Source organism: Pseudophryne corroboree, chromosome 7 (genome assembly GCF_028390025.1).
Source record: "Pseudophryne corroboree isolate aPseCor3 chromosome 7, aPseCor3.hap2, whole genome shotgun sequence".
In the NCBI taxonomy this organism is placed as follows: domain Eukaryota; kingdom Metazoa; phylum Chordata; class Amphibia; order Anura; family Myobatrachidae; genus Pseudophryne; species Pseudophryne corroboree.
In genome coordinates, this window is record NC_086450.1 from 60,432,872 (window position 1) to 60,446,777 (window position 13,906).

General features: G+C 47.7%; 1 protein-coding gene across 8 annotated transcripts in view; it reads right to left on the reverse strand.

Annotated features, from left to right (window-relative positions):
• MLPH (melanophilin) overlaps positions 1–13,906 on the reverse strand; it is a 144,275-nt gene that overhangs the window by 99,105 nt on the left and 31,264 nt on the right. For 6 of the 8 annotated variants that reach the window (XM_063933207.1, XM_063933202.1, XM_063933206.1 and 3 more), the window contains exons 2-3: positions 8,007–8,221; positions 1,030–1,251 (exon numbers count right to left, since the gene is read on the reverse strand). In XM_063933207.1, the coding sequence (XP_063789277.1) occupies positions 1,030–1,251; positions 8,007–8,116 (332 nt within the window). In that variant the 5' untranslated portion in view covers positions 8,117–8,221. The remainder of the gene's footprint in view (positions 1–1,029; positions 1,252–8,006; positions 8,222–13,906) is intronic. The other 2 variants (XM_063933204.1, XM_063933203.1) reach the window with 1 other exon arrangement.

Sequence of the window (13,906 nt, forward strand, 5' to 3'; positions counted from 1 at the left end):
AACTGCCCCACAATGGCAAGGCGAGAGGATCCCCCTGGCCTCTCACAGAGCACTGGCTTGTATGTACATAAGGAGATGTTTAGAAGCTCATTTCAATGGTAGCGCACTTCTCAGATCACACTACGGAATATTGTGTAGGCCACAGTTTTAGGGAGCAATGGCCCTCATTCCGAGTTGTTCGCTCGCTAGCAGATTTTAGCAGCATTGCACACGCTAAGCCGCCGCCCTCTGGGGTGTATCTTAGCATAGCAGAATTGCGAACGAAAGATTAGCAGAATTGCGAATAGAAAATTCTTAGCAGTTTCTGAGTAGCTCGAGACTTACTCCTACACTGCGATCAGCTCAGCCCGTTTCGTTCCTGGTTTGACGTCACAAACACGCCCTGCGTTCGGCCAACCACTCCCCCGTTTCTCCAGACATTCCCGCGTTTTATCCTGGCACGCCTGCGTTTTTCCGCACACTCCCAGAAAACGGACAGTTTCGGCCCAGAAACACCCACTTCCTGTCAATCACACTCCGATCACTTCAACTATGAAAATTCTTCGTTTGGACGTGAGTAAATCTACTAAGTTGTGTGCTAAAATACTTAGCCCATGCGCACTGCGTACCATGCGCATTTTTGCCTTAATCGCTCCGTTGCGAAAATCGGCAACGAGCGAACAACTCGGAATGACCCCCAATGTTTCCATAAATGGTCCTCAATAAAATCTGAGGGGAGTATCAAAGAAAGGATCAAACCTAATGACTGTAAACCTAATTACTGTATATACAACACATATCAATACCAGTAACCAAGATTCCATAGTACCATCCACGTACGTTACCAGGAACCTATAGCCGAGTCTCATGAGTGAGCCCTTCGTATTATTGACACAAGAAAAACACAGGGAAAAAATATTTCATTTTTCCCCACAGGTTCGGCGCACATGGCATTGCCCCATAAACCGCTCTCCAGACCATGAGGTAATTTATGTTACATGATTATCCTATATAATAATAATATGATACAATCCCATAAGTGTCACTTACCTGGTGGCCCTACAGGTGTCGCACACCCAGCAATGCTCCTTCTTGTTGTAGCGGCTGCAGTTTTTGCAGACAAAGAACTGGCAGTCCTGGCACTGGCGCTTACTGTTCAGCAGGAACTGGAAGGGCTGCAGGCAGTGTATGCAGAGAGTGCTGTTCACATGACTCGTGTTGGAGAGGAGCTCTCTTTTACTGCTCTCCTTGTCCAGCTTTTCCTTCAGGTCCCTGTAAAATACAAAATGGAGTTTACATTTGGAGTACTCAATAGGGAAGGATGTAGTTATGATCCCGGCGGTCGGGATCCCAGCGGTCAGCATATCGATGCCGGGATCCTGGCCGGCAGAATGCTGGCAGAAGGCCAAGGGCTATTCCCACTCATGGTTGTCCAAGACACCCATAGAGTGGGAATAGAACCTGTGGCGAGTGCAGCGAGCCGCCGGGGCCGCAACGTGGCGAGTGCAGCTGGCCCACAAGGGGCTTCTTTGTGCTCGCCCCCCTGCCGGCATTCTGGCGGCGTTATTTGTACCACCGGGATCCCATACCCAACCCAATATAAATGGTGCAAATGTGACGGGGGATAAACCATGTTGCAGTGGAAGGGGAGCAAATGATATCATTTTATTTTTACGTGCCATGAAATATACGATCAGCCTTTTCATGTAGTGTATGAGTTCTGGGCAGCTTTATTCTTACAATGCAGTCTAAATATAAACAGTATCCATCTCCCTCCCAACTGAGGGCATATTTACCACAGTCCGCATTTAAAATGCAGTTGGGGTGAGATATTTTTGTTGGTAGTCACATTGCAGTTATGGCTTGTATGTACTATTTTTCAGGTGCCGAGACAGAGCTTGTGCTAAAGCCTTTTCCCGGTGAAGCGCTCTGAGTACAGTGACTCCTGCTTCCCTTACGTGTATAGACCTGGCTTGCCGAATGTGCTGGCGCAGCCATTCCTCTCTGGTAAAAACCATGAGCGAGTAGTCCATACCTCCCAACTGTCCCTTTTTTTGGGGGGACTGTCCCACTCACAGGCTGCAGTGTCCCGCGGTGTGGGGTGGGGGGCAATTGGGAGGCTCCCGTCACTGCTCTGCTTAGCAGAGCAGTGGTGAATAGATGCTGCGCTTCAGTGGAGACAGAAGGAGAGGGGGCATGCCAGCAGCTCACACAGCGCCAGGCATGCCCCCTTAGTGACAAAGCCACACACCCTTTTCGGACACGCACAGATGTCCCTCCTTATCCGGCCATAAAGTTGGGAGGTATGGTAACCTATAACTTACGGACTAAGGATTATGGGCTAAGGCCATTTGATGGGGATCCGGTCTGAAGATCGACAGTGTCTAGGTCGACAATGTTTAGGTCGACCACTACAGGTCGACAGTCACTAGGTCAACATGGATGGAAGGTCGACAGGGTTTCTAGGTCGACATGTGCTAGGTCGACAGGTCTAAAGGTCGACATGAGTTTTTCAAATTTTTTTTCTTTTTTTGAATTTTTTCATACTTAACGATCCACGTGGACTACGATTGGAACGGTAAAGTGTGCAGAGCGAATCGGTAGCGGAGCGAAGGCACCATGCCCGAAGCATGGCGAGCGAAGCGAGCCATGCGAGGGGACGCGGTGCACTAATTTGGGATCCCGGTCACACTACGAAGAAAAAGACACCAAAAAAACCCCAAAAACCTCATGTCGACCTTTAGACCTGTCGACCTTCCATCCATGTCGACCTAGTGACTGTCGACCTATAGTGGTCGACCTAGACACTGTCGATTTGATGAACCACACCCCATTTGAAGACGGCGTTCACTACTGGGGCCAAGCTTGATAAATAAAACATTTTAGAACCTACAGTACTAAGCAAAAATAGAGGCCCTCCCTCTTAAATCCTGGGGGCACTTACTTTTTATGGATATTCCCTGAAAACATCTGTGTCCTGGGGATTTCCTTGCAAAATCACCTTGGTAAATATGTCCCTAAATCTGTATACACATCTTAAATGCGCCTCCAGGCAGTAAATTGGTTCTGTATAGTTTTATGCTTTCAGAGCTACAGCTGAGAAGGGGATACTAACCAGGAGTTAATCATATTACATACCTCCCCACTTTAGAAAGGGTGCAAGGGAGAGAAGGATAGGGGGCATTCCAGTTGCTCACAGAGCGCTGGGCATGCCACAACAGCGGTGAAAACGGTGGTGTGGCCCATGATTGTGGCACCCTCTGCGGGGCGCAGAGGGTGCCACAATCATGGGCCACACCCCCGTTTTCACCGCTGTTGTGGCATGCCCAGCGCTCTGTGAGCAACTGGAATGCCCCCTATCCTTCTCTCCCAGTGAACAGACGTTGTGCGCATGCGTACAGCGAATATTCACCACTAAGTACAGCAGCGAGTGATAGAGGGTCTCCCAACTGTCTTTTATCGTAGACTGATTGACAGGAAGGGACTGTTTGGGGGAGGTAATGGGGAGTTTCAGCAAAAACACAGGCATGGACAATTTCAGGGCGTTTATCTGCTGTCATCTGCGATCATGTGCGCAAAAACATGGCTTCTGCATCGCTGCGGCCAGTGTGCGTAGCCATAGGGCAACTCTTGCAGCCGTTATTCCTCTTCATATAGGCTGCATATGTGTACGCAGTTGCGAAGGAGTTTGCGACAGCGCCAGTGGGCGTCTTTTCTGGGTGGCAGCGTCACTTGCTAAGATTAGCAATTCAAAAGTCATGAAAAATCGAACAACATTAATTAGGCCCCTTGTACGGTATGAGGGAGTTATTCGGAGATGAACGCAGATGGCTGCATATACAGCCGGATCGGCATTCATCTCTGCGCGTGCTGAGGGCCGCCCAGCACAGGGAAAAGCTGCACAGCATGTTTGAGGGCCGCCTCCCGTAATCTAATTGTGAATGCATCGGATCTAGGGTTGACCCCTGGCAGCGCAGTCTGGTTGCGCTGTCAGCAGCCAATTTTTTTCCGGAGGAGCTGCGTGTGACGTCACGCAGCCACCCTGAAAACGGTCCCAACATGCCCCCACTTAGTACACCCCCACACACACACTGCAATGACACCACTCCGACGGCCTCCGCTGTCACTCACACTGCGGCCGCATCCTTCCTGGATGCGGCCGCAATGTGTAAAGTCGCGCACATGCACTGCGGTCAGTGCACGTGTGCAGACCAGATGGACATGGTCGCTGCATCCATCCCTGAATAACCCCTCTGAGTCTCCTTCCAGCAGTCCACAAAACCCGGATTCATCTGAATCCTAAGAGGATATTATTGCCCTGCGAGGACTGCAGCACGAAAAGCACAAGCGTAGGAGGTCCATTATATTATTATATTTGCAAAGATTTGATTAGTTGGAGTTTGTTTCGATCTATTTCTTGAACTACTGTTCTACAATAATTAATTTCCTTTATATCTGCAGTGGACGTAACCTGACAACATATTCTGTACTTTCGCTGAGAATGAATCATCAGGGCCCATGGGTACATTTGTGTGACGCATCAATGTTGATGATTGCAGTTAACTCTGCTCAAATCAATGAATCTCATGAATACAATTAAAATCCCAGGCAAATCTTAGCAAAATCACACCTCAACTTTTTTTAAAACATTTCCTATGACAGACCTCAAGTCTTGGGAGACTTCAGACATGGTAACTGTGTCCTGACACACAGGGTATTACTAGTTTACTCATTGGCGTATCTATAATGGGTGCATGGTGTGCGGTGCACACAGGCCTATGGGTCCAAGGGGGCCCACACACCGTGTATCCATTTAAGTATACTCACGTCTCCGTCGGCCTGGAGTGGAAAATATCGCTTGGAAAATGGCCGCTGCGGCTATTTTCTGGCGATTCGCGCACGTGCCATAGAGATTTACCCTGTGCATGGGCAGTAGACTCTAGCACAATGCCAAAGTCTGCTGCACAACCGGGGTAGGAGGAGACCCAATCAGAGTTTAAAAAGGTACAGTTAGGGTTATGTTTTTTTCCGGGCCACCCTCTGCTAATTTTGGTCTGCGCTGCAGCACCCACTGAGCAACTGCCGCTGCTTATTTCTGTATAGCCGACACCGCCTGGGCTCGGCAGTGTCAGGTGATATGTCCTGTGTCCTAACCCTATACTTGCCTACTCCCCCACAACTTGCGGGACACTCCTAATTTTTTACGGCTGTCCGCCACACCCACAGAAGAGTGGCCAAATCTCCCGCATCCCACCTACTTCCTAGTGAAGCGGGCAGGATTACCTGGCCTTTGCGGCACTGTATAGAGGGGGTGGGGCTAAATTACGCAAATGTACATAATTTAGTCCCACCTCCTCCTCATGAATTGTGACATTTTGCCACAACGGGTGCGGGGCTTAGCAAGAAGAGAGCCCAGCCCCCAGAAGTGTCCTGCAGTGTCTCCTCCCCGGGCTTCTTCCAGAGAGGAGACCATAAAAGGTAGGTAAGTATACCCTAAACCTAACCCTCCCATGCAGCCTAACTCTAAGTCTCCCCAGCAGCATAACCCTCCACCACAGCCTGCACCTAATCTCATCAGCAGAGTGTGGATATTGTGAGTGTCGATGTTCTGATGAAAGTCAACATTGAATTAATGATGAACAGCACTGTCCTATCATAAGAAAATAATTGCATTGATAATTCATTTTTACCACCCAAAAAAAAGCTGCAATGAAAAATGACATTAGGAACAAATGTCCACCTTGGAAAAACTATAGTGCATTGCAAGAAGGCAAATTTAAAATATAGCAATGGATTTAGAGTTGGGAAAGGATTGCCCTACCCCACCTCTACATTGCAGTGTACAAAAAGGCCGTTCCAGTATCTGCACCCCATGAATGTTTGCTTTTGCTCCCAAATCTGCACCAACTCCAATTTGTAATACAGCAGACCCTACTTTATAGAACTGCTACAGGCACAAATCATGCACTTACCCATAACTGCACCCACATTTGCACAATAGTAGGTGCATGAGTTTACAAAATGACATGTGCACTCTGACATTTTCTGACCGCAATTTGGTGCTGGAACAGTCTTCTAGGCACCACAGAATGAATCACAGTGCCGTAGCCGCACATGCAGTATCTAAGAGCTGTTTGCTTTTGGGGTTTGAGCAAGGTGGAGCAGGTACAATGTTTGGCTAGTAGGATGAGTTCTCTGGTAAGGTATTTCTTAGGTATTTTCCATTCTGTCCCTCGGAAACATAATCCACACTCTTTACTTTGTATCATTGTATACAGACACGTTTATAGTTTGCTGCAGATTCTATTACATGAATATTTTGTAATGTGTAATCACTTCAGAGGTTTCCAAGTACTAGGATAAACCCGGCACATATGAAATACACACTCTAGTTGTACCTAAAGTAATACAGATGACCAATTAGTGCTAGACTAATGGGTCCTGGGAGGGGATTAAAGTGGGTCCCCTAATAAGGTAATTGATGTACTGGTAGTGGCAATTTACAGATATGTCATCAAATGCTGGAAATCTATAACTCAAGATGCTTTTCTTCCCATATAAGTGCCTGTTTTCTCAGAACTAAAAACATCAAAGCTTTACCATTTCTAGTGCTACTTTCATGTATCTAGAATAAAGAGATTATTGGAAAAATCATAATGTAACTGTATTATTGCATATACAAACCCAACGTCATTTATAGTCACATTACTCTATTATATAATTTATGCCATAATGGACCGCCATACGCCAGTGATAATGCTCAGGTCAAACAAAGTTTGTTAGGCCTAGGGATGGCCGTCGACCATTGGCGGATTAAAATCATAGATGGTCTATGCCCGATTTGCAATACTTTTACCATCGATGGGGGAGAACCAGATGGTTTCCCGCTATCGATGATACAGAAGCACTTTTTTTCTCTCGAAGTTGCGGGACAATGAGTCTAGCTCCGCCTCCTGAAGCCCCGCCACCAGGCTCTGATTGGCCTGCCACTCATTGATGGTTCCCTTGCAGATGGTTTCACATCATCGAGGTTAACAATCAATGGTGACCATCGATGGTTAGCCCACCACGACCATCTCTAATTATGCCACTGAAATGCACAGAAAGACCTAACATTCCATTTAAATGACAAAATAAAATAAAATAATGACTCCTATTGCATGACACCCCCCCCCCCCCCCCCCCCCCCCCCCCCCCCCACACACACACACTCCCCCGCCTACCTCCCACCTACCTGCAGGAGATTGGTGTCTGGATAACTATCCTGTTTGCCCCAAACACCAGTCCAACTTCCATACACCGTGCACCTGATCTGTTTCCAAGATATCACAAATATTTGTGTGTCCTATAAGAAATTACTGACTTTACAGCCCTACAAGTACAGTTCATGTGTTATCACAAGGGGGGGTGCAGGCTTTTACATGCATGCTGTATCAGAACAGTAGATAATTACAATCAAGCGTGCCGTAAGATCACAAAGCGATCGGTGTATGTAAGTTGTACAACAAGCTCTGTAATATCTGCTAAACTCTGAGAATAGAATTGAACAGTGTGATATTAGATTTGCAGCTAAAGGGCCTAATTCAAGGTTGATTGCAAAATAAAATTTTCCTCTACTGGGTAAAACCATGTGCACAGCAGGTGGGGCAGATATAACATGTGCAGAGAGAGTTAGATTTGGGTGGGGTGTGATCAAACTGAAATCTAAATTGTAGTGTAAAAATAAAGCAGCCAGTATTTACCCTGCACAGAAACAATATAACCCACCCAAATCTTACTCTCTCTGCACACATTATATCTGCCCCACCTGCAATGCACATGGTCTTGCCCATCAGAGGAAAATGTTGTTTGGCAATCAACCTTGAATTAGGCCCAATATCCCATGTTAGCAAATCCGTCAAGACCTGGACAGCACCAAAGACTCCCTCAAAACTATAGTAAATGCGAGACCAGTACTTTCTTCTGGCAATGAGAACCTGGTGCAAGAATATCATTATTCTGTATATCATGTTTTACAGATTACTCACTCAAGCCTCTCTTCCTCCTTCTTGCGCAGACTGATGTCTCTCTGGACAACCTCCCATACATGTTTAGCTTCATCATCACTCAGTTTGGATAAGTCCAGCTTTCTTCCCATGGCGGTCCCCTAATTGTGCCAAGATGATGTACAATGCAGGGACACGGTCTCTGCAGGAACAAAACCAGGAATACAGCGCTTAGTGGATGCTGGTACCCAAGATCTCTGCAACAGGAACGAAAGAGGAAATGTGTTACTGAAGACGCTTGTCGGCTATCTGTCGATCACAAGGAACATACATAGTAACAGATAACTGCGTATCCTGACTTAGATGCTTTATATAATGTCACATGACTTTTTTTTTTTACTGGAGATAAGAAATTATAAAATGACTGTAGATAGAAAAGGCAATAACAGGAAATGAGACGTCCGAGCGTAGCATGGACTGATAAAGGACGCTGCTAAATGCAGTCTACTGAGGGTATATAATTGCTAATTATATACTGTATCATGGTGGAGGATGGGGCGTCCACGTCAGAGTAAACTTGAAGAGGTTAAATGAGACGGCTCTACTTTTCTCCAAAAATATTTATTGCATTTCTCGTCAGGAGTTCTGGTTCCTTTAGCCGATAACGAGCGTGAGACGGTGCACAGAGAAGTCACTGCTCAAGCAGTCAGCTGATGGTCACACCACAGGGGGCTGATGTCTGACGAGACCATGTGCCCCTAACAGCCCTGATTCACTCAATAGTCTTATTGTCTGTTTAAATGATGTATATTAAAAGCAATATGTTTTTCATGTTCTGTCTTAGTCCAACAGAACTCGAGGACCACATGCTCCGAAAGTGTGCTGCGGTGCCCTCATCTTGCCTGCGGATGTGCTGCGTACAGAAAAACAACCTCATACAAGGGATGAATTATGGGAGTCAAGAATACATATTTCTTTTGCATATTTTTTTTCCCATAGGGGTATTTATTTTAGAAAAGTTATTAAAGTTCACATTCCTAGTTATAAGTGTCTCCACAATGATTAAGTGACTTCCCAGTCGTTTTATGGGTGCAGTGAGAGTCAAATTAAGACTCAATTGTGACCAAACCAAGATCAGGATTTGGGGCCCCCTCCTCTGATCCAATTTTATCGCTCTGTTTACTTACCCTATACCCGCCTGATACATTATGATCACTATACTTGCCAAATTTATACGTGTTGGGGCTCAAATGCCGGTGGTTGGGATGCAGACGATCAGAATACCGACCACGGCAACCTGATGGTTAAAATACTAACCGGGGTCAGGTAAGTATGCTAACCTTGCCCCCCGTTTCCGCAGCCTAAACCTAACCACCCTCCCCACAGCATAAACCTAATTCCCACTTCCCGCAACCTAACCCTAGCCCTCCCCCTGCAGCCTAACCCAAACCCTCCCCCAGTGCCAGATTAATGTCCACATGGGCCTGGAGCTGAAACTTATGAAGGGCCTATTGTATGCCACTGCAGAATTGCTGCGGCAGATGATACAAAAAAATCTTTACATATACAAATATATCTATTTAAGAACAAAAAACAAACAAATTTAAACGGTCATTGCCATCCTATGATAGAGCTAATAAAACAGGTAATTTGAACTGCAAGTATCATTCACTCAGGGGGATACAGCTGATAGTTTATGTGCTCTGGTACCCTCCTACCGGACTCTGCGGTCCGTCTGTACACTGAGGGAAATGAACGGCGGCACTCAGGAGGCAGGTAAGTGGTGAAGCAAATAGGTGCTTTATCTACGTTTCGTGGTACGTAGCCCCATCATCAGGACACATGGAGGGAGAGAGAGAGTATTGGCGTGGAGAGACAGTGGTGAGGGAAAGAGCTGCATGGAGGAAAGAGAGGGAGTGCACTGGGGAGAGACAGAGAGGCATAGGGGAGAGAGAGGGCATGAGGGAAAGAAGCATGGAGGATAGAGAGAGAGAGGGGCATGGGGGAGAGAGAGATGGGGGTATGGGGAGAGAGAGTTATGGGGGAGGGAGATGGCATGGGCAGAGATGGGGCCATAAGGAGCGGGAGAGACAGGCATGGGGAAAGAGACATCCATAGGGAGAGACTAGTGAGAGAGAGCAACAGAATGAGATGAGGCAGAAGAGCTTTACCCCCCCACCCCCCCCGTGTGCACAAGTGAAGGGGTGAAGCTGGGATGGCGGTTGGTTTCCATCTGAGACTACCTAACATCATGGGGAGTGCAGGAGAGGTGCAATAGCCCCAGCTGACAGGTATATGAACACGGCAGAGCATGGGACAAACGTTACATTCTGAACTTGTGGTGTCTCTGTCTGATCTCTTGTGGAGCCCGGTGACATGACCTGGGAGGGCGGGGCTTCTGTTTTGCCGGAACGCAGGTCCTCCCAGTCCCTTCTGTACTTAGGCCCGGTGCCTGCTGCAGTTGCTGTGAGGAGGGATGAGCCAGACGGATCCTCTCTGCACCACATGACAGTGGAGTACAGTGTGAGGCTAAGCGGCGATATTCTTCGCCGTTCCAGCTTTACAATGCCGGCGCCTGTCATCGGCGGCAGCCAGCAGCAACAGCGGGCTGTACAGCAGGTGGGATGCATGTAATACCTTCTCATTATTCTTTGAGATTGTGGTTAACACATAGGTAAAATAAATATTAGCTAATTATGTTAGCAACATTTATTTAATTTTTTTTTTTATAAAAAGAACCACTATTATATAATAGTATATATATATTCACACACTCAAACAATAAAGACAGTTTTTATTTCACAGCCACTGACGATTCCAGTAAGTCTCCGCCTTGGAATATGCGAGGTAGCAACCTGGACTTAATATTAGGGTTATCACATATACAATAAAGATATACAGTTACTGCTCATATCTGTAACATAAATATTATACCTAACAATTACTCTAGTAAATTATTACTATATATGTTCTAGAAGCTTTATTGATCCATATAACCTCCCACTAATGTCTACACTGCGCAGTGACTGGTGGCCATAACGTTGGTGCACATGAAGTCTTTGAGGAATTAATCGAAAGCGCATTACAGAAAAGCTCCTGGTCTCCTGTAGGCGTACTCCTAATAGAATACTTGTTAGGATCCCTGATGTTAACTGCAATATAATCAGATTCGGTGACTCCCAATGTGGTTCAAAGCAGTCTAATCACCGATGGGGTTAATTGTTGGCTAGTTGTACTGCATCCTTGAGTTAGTTGCGCCTGACGGACTCTATTTAACAGCAATTAGTCCTGTGACGATGTAATGTGCTAAGATTCCTCGAGTGTGCCTGAGCGTGAAGTACCAATTTCTCTTCTCTTTTTATTGCTACAGCTTCCTGAAGGAATTTATGTATCTGAATTGATCCTTCCAAATTAACAACGTGAGCTGTCGGGATCACTCTGATGCGATGTGTCTATGCGGTGTCTGAGGTAAGTGTATTTCCAGCCCCAACTAAAACAGTAGCCTCCTCTATTTAACTCTTGTTGCTTAACCAGAGTTTATACTGTCTCTTTTAGTGCTGGCTGCCACTTTAAGAACTAAGCTTTCACTTGTAAATAGGGCAAAATGCTAGCTGGTGTATTTCTTATAAGAAATCCCCCTATTGGGAAGCTGTAATTAAAAAGTCTCTAATGTGACACTGAACTATTTTCCCTTCAGTATAGGTCCGCCCTGTGGCAATGCAATGGTTGTTAATATCACACAGGCTATTTTCCCTTCAGTCCAGGGCCGCTCTGTGGCAATGGCGATTCGGGCCCACCTCTAACCTTATAAGGGAAAACCGGATCCGCCTCCTCTACTCCCCGCTAGTGTCACTCACTGATCCGGCCACAGCCCAGCTCCGGTCGGGTTGGTTTAGCCAGCCTCAGCCACCTCCCGGTGGGCGTCACTCGGCTGAGATTCTTCACCCTCCAGCTCCAGCCTTCTTTAGACCACCGTCCGCACTTCAGGATCCCGCAACACGACCGGGAAACACCGGAGCCACCACCAGGGTACTTTTACAGCTTTCTCCGCTGTCCGTTACTGCTCAGATCTCCGTGCTTTCCTTAGCGGCTGCGTTACTCTCCCTGCGCAGCTCCGGACCCGAGCTCTGTCTCCTCAGACCACCAACGGTTTTTCTTTCTCACTCTGGGCGGGATGTACTAAAGCAAAAATGCGGTAAAACCCCCGAAAACGGGGGTTTTACCGCATTTTCATATTTACCAACACCCTACAGCCGCGTTTTCGGCGTCCAGGGTATCGCCATCTCTGGATGGCGATACCCTATAGAAGCCTATGGGCTTCTTTTCGCCGACCGCCGCAACCCGTCGACACCGCAGCAGACGCCTCCCCCCCAGCTTACCTTCCTCCATGATGCCCCGGACCCGGAAGGTAATCTCCTCCTCCCCCTAGCAACGCAGCCGGACGTCCTTCCGGCTGCAGGGGGGAGGAGGCGGCGCCGGGGGCAGCCTGCTGCTGCTTCCCGGCATCTAGCCTGTGTGGGGACCCCATGGAGGTGACGGAGACCCCCCGCAGACCACCTAACAGGTATCGCGGGGGGCCTCCGTCACCGCATCGCGATGTTGATCGCATATGTTAGTACATACGCGATCAACATCGCTGCGGTAACCGGCGAGGTGCGGCGATGTATGTTAATACATCCCGCCCTCTCCTTTATAACTTCCCCTCCAGGGCCCCGGATCAGTCCCGCCAGAGGTCCCCTGCACGAGCTGGTTGCTCCGCTCCTAGCCTCGTGCCAGCACCCCCCTCCTTGGTAGGCAGTGTAGCAGTCTAGTATGCCCAAGTTCAGGCTGACAGTACTAACTTCCCTCTGTGAGGGGCGCTTGCCCACAACTGTCTCTTTCTGTGAAAGTCCTAATATTAAATATGCCCATATCCTTCTAGGAGAGGCTAGATGTAATTATAAGAATGTTCTTTTTATCCCTATCTATACAAGGTACAGTTATTAATATTATAACTTTATCCTATCACAACTCATTGCTCATACAGGGGACTTAGCAAAGGGCAACATTTGGGTTTTACCAGGGTATTACATGCAGAGCAGGGAAAGCGCCTCTCCACCCTAGCACCTCCCTGCTTTGCATCCCCTTGCCGAGTGTGTTCCGCCGGCTCTGGTTGCGGGGAAGGTTAGGTTGCAGGGAGGGGTTAGGTTGCAGGGAGAGAGGGTTAGGCTGCGGGGAGGGCTATGGGGGCAGAGGGGAAGGGCCAGAATACTTACCTAGCAAATGTCAGGATTCTGTGCCTTGGGATGCTGCTGTCGGTATTCTGACTGCCGGCATCCGAACCGCCACTATCCCACACAGCCGTAACATGACTAGGGACAGTGCGCGCCAAAGTCATGCATCCAAAAAGAGGCGTTGTCACACAATAGTACCCCAGTTCAAATTATACAACATAGTAGTGCAACCTTATTCACATTCCACCGCATAGTAGAGCCCTTATACATATTACACCACATAGTAGTACCCTTTATACACATTGTGCCACACAACAATGGTGAATTGAGAGAGAGAGAGAGATATATGTAGGAGGCGGGCACAGTATAAAGAAACACAGCACGGGATGTGGGAGCAGAAGTAAAGGGAACAGCAGAGCATGAAGGGGACGACAGTAATGGGAAAAGCAGGAGATGGGGGGCAGTAGTGCAAGGGATGAAGGGGGCAGTAGTGATGGAAACAGCAGGATATGGGGGGTAGTAGTGCAGGACACAGGAGGGGATGAATTGGGCAGTAGTGATGGTAATAACAGGTGATGGGGGGTAGTAGTGCAGGGGACAGGAAGGGATGAAGGGGGCAGTAGTGATGGAAACAGCAGGATATGGGGGGTAGTAGTGCAGGGGACAGGAAGGGATGAAGGGGGCAGTAGTGATGGAAACAGCAGGATATGGGGGGGTAGTAGTGCAGGG